The 10,000-nt window shown below is 41.5% G+C and overlaps 1 protein-coding gene across 1 annotated transcript in view; it reads right to left on the bottom strand.

Moving 5' to 3' along the window:
• The window catches only part of gtf3c1 (general transcription factor IIIC subunit 1), a 38,515-nt gene extending 36,751 nt beyond the window's left edge, over positions 1-1,764 (bottom strand). The window contains 1 exon segment of the mRNA XM_079812590.1: positions 1,501-1,764. Coding sequence (XP_079668716.1) covers positions 1,501-1,730 — 230 coding nt within the window. The 5' untranslated portion in view covers positions 1,731-1,764.
• Between the last annotated feature and the right edge of the window lie 8,236 nt (positions 1,765-10,000).

Below are 10,000 nucleotides of genomic sequence, written 5' to 3'. Positions count from 1 at the left end.
AATAAATTTAAAAATAAATTTAAAATAAAGTTGGTCAGCAGCAGGAAGCAGGAAGTGCTCTAAAACTTCCTGCTATACGGCTGCGTTGACCTCTGACCTCAGAAAACACAGTGGACCAACACCAGCGCATGACATGGCACCCCAAACCATCACTGACTGTGGAAACTTTACACTGGAGCTCCAGCAGTGTGGATTGTGTGTCTCTCCTCTCTTCCTCCAGACTCTGGACCCTGATTGACTTCATCAGAGAACATAACTCTGGCCACTCAGCAGCTCCAGTCCTGTCTGTCTTTAGCCCAGGCGAGACGCTTCTGACGCTGTCTGTTGGTCAAGAGTGCGACAGCTGAAACCCATGTCTAGCATACGTCTGTGTGTAGAGGTTCTTGAAGCACTGACTCCAGCTCCAGTCCACTCTTTGTGAATCTCCCACACATTTTTGAATGGGTTTTGTTTCTCAATCCTCTCCAGGGTGCGGTTATCCCTATTGCTTCTACACTTTTTTCTAGCACATCTTTTCCTTCCCTTCGCCTCTCTATTAATGTGCTTGGACACAGAGCTCTGTGAACAGCCAGCCTCTTCTGCAATGACCTTTTGTGTCTTGCCCTCCTTGTGCAAGGGGTCAAAGGTCGTCTTTTGGACAGCTGTCAGGTCAGCTTCTTCCCCATGATTGTGTGGCCTACAGAACTAGACTGAGAGACCATTAAAGGCCTTTGCAGGTGTTGTGAGTTCATCAGCTGATTAGAGTGTCTTCAATATTCAACCTTTTCACAATATTCTAATTCTCTGAGATACTGAATTTGGGATTTTCCTTAGTTGTCAGTTACAATCATCAAAATTAAAAGAAATAAACTTTTGAAATATATCAGTCTGTGTGTAATGAATGAATATAATATACAAGTTTCACTTTTTGAATGGAATTAGTGAAATAAATCAACTTTTTGATGATATTCTAATTATATGACCAGCACCTGTATATACATGGGGTCAGTTTCAACTTCTTATGGCATAATTTAGATTTTTTATATATCATAATATCGACTTATGTCAGTTTCAACTTCTTATCATAATTTCAACTTTTTAAGTCATAATTCATGTCATTTTTAACTTATGTAATTTATTGTTTTTTCATTGTGTGTCAGTTTCAACTTCTAATGGCATAATTTTGATTTAATGTGTCATAATCACCAGCACTGTATAACAGTAAAGATCCATTTCCAAAAGCACAAACACAAAGCACACACTCATCTTCACTGAGGGAACCGTTACACAAGTGTTGACAGGCCGTTTTAATGATGGATATAATAAGTGAGATGATGTTAATGAGCACTGAGGTGGGGAATGTGCTGACTTTAACACTCCTGCGAACCGAAACTGTGTGTTTAACTCCGTTTCTACTGTTAGACTGAGGTAAAGGACGGGCAAATGTCTGAGGTAAAGTCTGAGGTAAATGGCGGGTAAATGTCTGAGGTAACTTTAAAGGACGGGTAAAGTCAGCGGTACCGGTCGTGCAGGGCGACGGTTCTGCGGCTCTCCGGCAGCAGGTAGAAGCGGATCTCGTCGCTGCGGGTCAAGCAGCTCCAGATGAACTGCTGAGTGAGCGGATCCAGATTCAGACCGAACTCGGGCTGGCGGCTGCGCAGCCTCAACCACAGCGTCTGAATGCTGATCCCGTCCAAACCCTCCAGAGCCACCTCGTCCAGAACCGCGTCCAGCGGGTCCATCATCATCATCGCTGTCTAACGTTACACACACACACACACACACACAGCCCAACTCAACAGACGCGCTTCTTCTGTTGCCGCTTCCGCTGCTTGTCTGCGCGTGCGCGCCGCAACACTGACACCCGCCGCGCGCCTCCGGTACTACAACTGCACAGCAGCGCGCGTGCACGGTTTGACAGGACAATATTTTGCAAGTCTGGAATCTGAGGGTGCAAATATAGACCCTTTTCACAGACTGTGATGACGCGTTTTAACGGTCATCAATATCGTAAATCCTGCAACGTTTTTTGTATTATCATTTTTAAAAATATATATGTACATTTATAGCACTAATACTTTGTTTTTTATTACTTTTGCATCAAATGACAATAAAAAGTTACCGCTGCTGTGAGGATGTTAGTAATAGCGTCTATGGGAGTGATGGTAAAAATGAACATATTTCTCTCTTTTCACTGCCTCACTCTATTTTTCCCTCTTTTTGAAAGTTGTGAAATCACTACTGTGGCGTTTTTCTTTTGCTATGTGAGCAAATGGACACACAAACAGCTACAGGGCTCTGACACACACATTCACACACTCACACGCCACACCTTGTATTTCTCACGCAGAGAAATTTCCATGAGAATGTCCACCAGCCAATCAAATAAAAAATATAGCTTCCGAACAGCCAACCAGAAAATAGCATTGCTGTATCCGGGTAAGATTTAGATATTCCAGCAACAACAACAACGTTTCCATTCTGCCACCTACTGTTTGTTTAGTTTAATGTTTTCTTTCCAACATTTCTTAATTGTATATTAAAAAATAGTTAAAACAATCTCATAAAATGTTTCAGTGTAAATGATTTAATTTGATTGGCAACAGCCCTACAGTGTCTTATTCTAATTTAATTTATAGATCAAATTTAAGAATATAAAATGAAAGCTGAAGCATAGCCTATATTTAATAAGATTAGGGAAAAAATGCCCTTCATAAAAGGTAAAAATATCAAAGATATGCATATTTAAATATCTCAAAGCTGATTGAACACTGGTGAGACTATATCGTCAGAATAAATTATATTTACAACAGTCAATTCTGAAGAAAAAAAAATATTCCAAATTATTATGGATTATTAATTTGCCTCTTCCCTGACATCTTTGAAATAGAGAAATGCAAGAATTAATACTATGCACACACACACACACACAGAAATGTTGAGTTATAATATATATTATTATTTATTTATTTATTTATACAAATTAGTGTCATTTTTCAGACCAGAACCTTGTCCCCACCCAAACCACTGTTGCCGTCGCCAAAATCTCACTCTGAACTCAGTTGAAAACTTGAGAGCCCTGCAGCTAAAAATACTACAGTATATTACAGTAAAAGTACCCTAGTAAATACTATAGTGTTTTTGAACCGTAAATATACTACAGTAAATTAACAAAGTGTAGTAAATACTACAATATACTACAATTTACTGTAGTAACTTTACTATAGTACGGTTCAAAAACACTATAGTATTTACTAGAGTACTTTTACTGTAATATACTGTAGTATTTTTCATGTGGGATATTTAACCCAACTATGACGACTTCCGCTCTGAGAAAGCCGGAAATGTGAAAAGGGTCTATTGAGCAAATCTCCTTTAATGTTGTCCAAATGAAGTCCTGAGCAATACTACTAATACAGTATGATATGTTTACAGTAATATCTTCATGAACATGATTTAATGTGACCTGGTGAGACCAGGGCCGTGTGTTTAGAGGCGATGCTGTAGTGAAGACAGCACTCAGAGTCTCCAGAGACGGCTTATTCAACTCATATGTACATGTGTGGAGATCATGTGACTGCGGGTGGAGATCATGTGACTGCGGGTGGAGATCATGTGACTGCGGGTGGAGATCATGTGACTGCGGGTGGAGATCATGTGACTGCGGGTGGAGATCATGTGACTGCGGGTGGAGATCATGATCATGTGACTGCGGGTGGAGATCATGTGTGGAGATCATGTGACTGCGGGTGGAGATCATGTGACTGCGGGTGGAGATCATGTGACTGCGGGTGGGCGGTGCCCTCCTCCACCCTGGCGATGATCTTGTGCTCAAACGTGGGCAGGATGGCGTAGTCCTGGCGGATCTCCTGGAAGACGGCTCCACTGGGGAACTCTGTGCTGGGGCTCTGGAAGAAGAACCTGTGAGAGAGAGGGAGATGAGACACACACACACACACACACACACACACACACACCTGAGGCCTGAGGGCGGGGCTCGCCTCACCTGAACGGCCCTCTGCGCGTCAGCAGGGACTTAAAGCGGCCCAGGGTCACGGCAGGGTCACGGCTCACACACGTCCTGTACGGGATCGCTTCTCCACTGTAGTAATACACCACTGTAACACGCCTGCTGGAGACCGTTTCGTCTTCCTGTCGGAACAGGAAGCAGCTCGTAAATAAACTGCCCGTCCACTAAATCGGTGTAGAGTGTGTGTGTGTGTGTGTGTGTCAGTAACTCACGCGTGTGTTTTGAGTCTGCAGATCCTGCAAACGCCTCATCAGTTCAGCGGCGAAGCTGTGTGGAGTCATCTTCACCTGCCACACACACACACACACACACACACACACACACACACACACGTCTGTTAATATAGAGCGTAAAGTGGACGCAAATTACCGCTAGTCGAAACTAGCACACACTGTGTTGATGAAGAATGAGCTGAGATGATGAGGAATATCTACCACAACCAATGGAGGATAAAGTTTAATCAGTTAAAAATAGTCTGTGAAAATAATACAGCTTATAAAAAAAGATGAGTTATTGCTAATAATTAGTGTATTATGGACGATATATTAAAAGGACAGTTATGTGTTATAGTGTACTTTAATGACAGGAAAGGATGCATATTTACAAATGACATGAAGTTGACCAGACAAAACATGAAATATTTTGTGTTCATATTGTCTGCAATGAAATACAAGTCAAAGTAAATTTAGAAATCACTTCTTTTTTTATTTATTTGCGTTTTCCATACTGTCCCAACTTTTTCTGATTTGGGGTTGTAGTTGTTGTAGCTATTAAGAAAAGGTATTTAGTTTTATATTTATGTTGAACTATTATAATGTTATTTTTATGTCTATCTATGTTGTTGATTATGAAAAGTGAGCAGCTTGAGTGAGAAAGGACACATCATAAGATGCGCAATGCCAGGAGACAGAGATGATTGTGACCACGTCATTAAGTTCTGTTTTGTAGAAAGCCTTTCTTTAAAGTAAGTAAATTTCGTTTTGTATAAATTGTATCTTAATTTTAATCAATGTTTCATCGGCCAATTGGGGTTGAGCGAGCGGAGCTTAATTGGTCAGTATTATTAAATTGCAGACAAAGATTTTGGATAGGTAGGTTGGTGCGGTTCTTTCATAGGGCCCGAAACTGCTAGCGGCGCCCCTGCTCACGGGCCACTGTTGGTGCTTTGGGCGGGGTCAGGGGTCAGAATGGGCACCTGACTGGTCAAACTCCTCAAACTGAGATGCTCTGTGTATTCTGAGCCCTTTCTATCAGAACCAGCATTAACTTCTTGAGCAGTTTCAGCTCCAGTAGCTCGTCTGTTTGATCGGCCGCCCATGAGCCTGTGGCCGGTTCTCCACTGGTCGACTCACCGGTGTGTGTGGCAGGTGTGTGTGCCGCCGATGCCACGCGTGCCGCTCCTGTCTGTGGAGGGAAACACAGGTCAGTGGGCATCGCACCTGCATGGGGAAGCTGGTCTCACTGCATCTCACCTGTGCTCGATTGGACGCCTCTGATTGGCTGCAGTGTGGGGAGGGGGGGTCTCTTTCTCAGGCTCATACTTAGCCCCCCCCTCCTGAGGGGTCTTCTGGAGTCCAGGTGACTGGGCGGTGTGTTCCAGGTACAGGTCTGACCTGAGGAACAGCGGGAACAGGTGGTCCTGCAGCCGCTGCTCCACCTCCGCCTGCGCCGGCTCAAACAGGGCGGAGTCCAGCCGCTGCTCCACCTCCGCCTGCGCCGGCTCAAACAGGGCGGAGTCCAGCCGCTGCTCCACCTCCACCTGCTCAGACAGGGCGGAGTCCAGCTGCAGCCGCTGGATGGCGTCCCTTACGCCGCCCCGGGTCTGGGCCGTGAGCGTGCGGGCCACCACCCCCCCTCCGCCGCTGCGCGGGCACAGGTAGCAGCGGTACATGGCTTTGGCCAGTCTGAGCCGCCGCCCGGCCGCGCCCTCGGGCAGCTTCTGGAAGCCGGAGCAGGCGAACCAGAACTCCAGCAGCGGCGAGCAGCCCAGCGGGCGCAGGAAGTGCTGGAACAGGGCCGTGCCCTCGCGGTCGCCCAGCAGCGCCAGCAGAGACTCCGCCCACGGCTCGTACGGCCCGTCCAATGACGCGCTGCCCTCGGGCTCGAACCCCAGGTCCAGGTCGGAGCGGCGCGGTGTGAGGGCGGCACACTCTGACCAATCAGACGGAGTCTTACTGGAGAAGCGCCCGCCCTCATCACCCTCCTCACCCGGCACGGGAGGGCGAGGCGCGTCACTATGGTAACTCATGATGTCATCAGAGACTCCTGAGGAGACAAAATCATATGAAATATAATTTAATTTTTTTTTATACATTTTAAATATATATATATATATATACAACCCCAAATCAGAAAAAGTTGGGACAGTATGGAAAACGCAAATGAAAAAAAAAAGAGGTGATTTCTAAATTTACTTTGACTTGTATTTCATTGCAGACAATATGAACACAAAATATTTCATGTTTTGTCTGGTCAACTTCATGTCATTTGTAAATATGCATCCTTTCCTGTCATTCAGACCTGCAACACATTTCAAAAAAGTTGGGACAGTAAAGCATTTACCACTTTGTAATGTTGCCATTCCTTTTCACAACACTTAAAAGACGTTTAGGGACTGAAGACACCAAGTGATGAAGTGTTTCAGGTGTAATTTTGTCCCATTCTTCCTGCAAACAAGTCTTAAGGTGGGCAACAGTTCGGGCTCTTCCACACATTCTCTATTGGAGACAGGTCGGGACTGAGGCAGGCCAGTCAAGTACCCGAACCCTCTTCCTCCGCAGCCAGGACTGCAGAATGTGTGCAGAATGTGCTTTTGCATTGTCTTGTTGAAATATGCATGGACGTCCCTGGAAAAGATGTCTTCTTGAAGGCAGCATATTATGCTCCAAAATCTCTATGTACTTTTCAGCATTAATGGAGCCTTCACAGAAGTGCAAGTTACCTTTGCCAAGGGCACTGACACAACCCCATACCATGACAGACCCTGGCTTTTGGACTGTTGCTGGTAACAGTCTGGATGATCCTTTTCTTCATTGGTCCGGAGCACACGGCGTCCATTCCTCCCAAAAAATACCTGAAATACTGCTTCATCTGAGCACAGTACACGTTTCCACTGTGTGATGGTCCATCCCAGATGCCTCGAGCCCAGAGAAGTCGACGGCGCTTCTGGACACTGTTAACATAGGGCTTCCTTTTGGCACAGAACAGTTTAACTGGCATTTGTGGATGTAACTACGTATTGTGGTACTTGACAAAGGTTTGCCAAAGTAGTCCTGAGCCCATGTGGTGATATGGCTTCTAGATGATGACGATTCTTGATGCAGTGCCGCCTGAGGGATCGGAGATCACGGTTGTTCAGCTTAGGCTTGCGCCCTTGTCCTTTACGCACTGAAATTCCTCCAGATTCCTTCAATCTTTTAATTATGTTATGCACTGTTGAATGTGAAATATCCAAATCTCTTCCTATCTTTCTTTGAGGAACATTGTTTTTAAACATTTCAATAATTTTCTCACGTATTTGTTGGCAAACTGGCGATCCTCGGCCCATCTTTGCTCATAAAATAAACCCGTCATCCCGTCAATAAACCCGTCTCCAGCATGTTGCCCCGGTCCCTCGAATATTCTGATCTATTATGACCTCTGAGCTGTAAAGCTGCCAGAATAATAATAATAATAATCATACGCTGTTTGTTAATTGGCCAGAGGAGAACTGGCACCCCGACTGAGCCTGGTTTCTCCAAGGTTTATTTTTCTCCATTCTGCTCCTGATGGGGTTTTGGTTTCCTCTGGCTTGTCTTGCTCAGTTGGGGACACTAAATTTTTCAACTAAACATCGAAATAAATCTAATTAATAAACTAAATTAACCATTTAAACTAAATTACTGGTTTAATTATTGATCTAAAGCCCACACTGTCACTGTATGATAATTGAAATGAGCTGATGACATCAGCGTTTTTTCCAGAATGGCTATACAGCTGAATAAAATTATGCTGCATTATTTTCCTGTTTAACACTGTAAAGCTGCTTTGAAACAATCTACATTGTTAAAAGCGCAATATAAATAAAGTTGACTTGACTTGACTTGACTAAAAGATTAGACCTTTCTTGGATGCTGCTTTTGTACCAAATCATAATTACAATCACCTGTTGACATCACCTGTTTCAAATCACATCATTATTTAACCATTTTACCTCATTACTAGCCCTAAATTGCTCCTGTCACAACTTTTGTTGAAATGTGTTGCAGGTCTGAATGACAGGAAAGGATGCATATTTACAAATGACATGAAGTTGACCAGACAAAACATGAAATATTTTGTGTTCATATTGTCTGCAATGAAATACAAGTCAAAGTAAATTTAGAAATCACTTCTTTTTTTCTTTTTTTTTTTTGCGTTTTCCTGTCCCAACTTTTTCTGATTTGGGGTTGTAGATTAAAAGATCATTGCTTAAACACTCAATAATCAAATTATTCCCTTCATTTGTTTTTAATTTGATTGTATTTTATTACTGCCCATGTTTTATTTTGTTTATACTCTGTCTTAAGCCTGTTATTGTTCTTTATATTATTTATTTCCTTCATTTATTATTGTTTAATTGGATTTATATTATTCTTTGTATTATATACTGTCAATATACATTCATAACTCATGATGTCATCGGAGACTTCTGAGGAGATTAAATCATATGAAATATAATTTAAATCTTTTTTTTAATGTATACATGATCATATATATATATATATATATATATATATATATATATATATATATATATATATATATATATATATATATATATATATATATATTAAATGACCATTGCTAAAACACTCCACAGTGTCCACAGGAACATACATTAATCAGATATCTTGTTATTCCTTTCATTTGTTTTTAATTTGATTGTATTTTATTACTGCCCATGTTTTATTTTGTTTATATTATTAGCCTGTTATTGTTCTTTATATTGTTTATTTCCTTCATTAATTATTGTTTAATTGGATTTATATACTGTCAATATACATTTCAATTTAATACACAAAAATACACAACATCGTTTTTTAATTGAAAGAGATCCTGTCAGGAATTCAGTTTTGGAAAAGAAAAAAAAGTACTTGTTTAGACTAGTTTAATTAATTTGAGATCAATATGATCCATAAATATTCACAAACTAATACCGCGTGGCTCTTATTACAAAACATTACCGATATAATATTTTAAAAGTGAGATTTATCGCGTTATGTCGGTCTGAATGAAAGTCTGTCAGATATGAGTCCGCGCGCGCGTTTAATGTTTAAAGTTTATTCGACGGAAATCAAAAAATCAAACGACGCCTCCTCTCGGTTTATAATAAAAAATAGCGCTATGAACATTGATAGTAAATGTTTATAAAGTTTAAAGTGATAAAGTGATGATGTTTTTACCTGACAGGAGTTTGAGTCGCGCGCAGCTGATGTGAGAGTCTCGAGCACGAGCACGAGCACGAGCATCATCATCATCATCATCACTGCCTCTCGCGAACACTTACATATTTCTAACTCGTGTTTAAATTAAATATTATATGCAGATTCATTCGTTTGAGTGAGTTTTAATGGCTTTCATATTTTACTGATATTTCTTTTCATCCGCGATTATTTCTTAGAACTGTATTTCTGCTATTCATTTATTTAAAAATCAAATTTTTACTATTATATTGCATATTTATCTATTCTAACGTTTTGATAACATTATTAAAGACCAGATGACTTTGAACAGACATGTGAAGAACGTTTGTTTAACTCTGAGAGAACCACCTGTTATCTGGGTCCTCTTCAAAACTAGTATTTCATAATAAATAATAACATGTTTTGAATAAGGCCTGTTTTCTAGAAACTCTTGCATTAGCTGATTCCCATAATAAATGAAGTTTGTGTGTTAAACTCCTTCAGCATCACAGATGGATCTTCTGGAAATCTGTCCATCTGAAGGAGGAGGTGTTAAAGGTCACGCCAC

Source organism: Gobio gobio (assembly GCF_949357685.1).
Source record: "Gobio gobio genome assembly, chromosome: 3".
Classification (NCBI taxonomy): Eukaryota; Metazoa; Chordata; class Actinopteri; order Cypriniformes; family Gobionidae; genus Gobio; species Gobio gobio.
The sequence above is the reverse complement of the archived record's forward strand: the minus strand, read 5'-3'. Positions and strand labels throughout refer to the sequence as shown.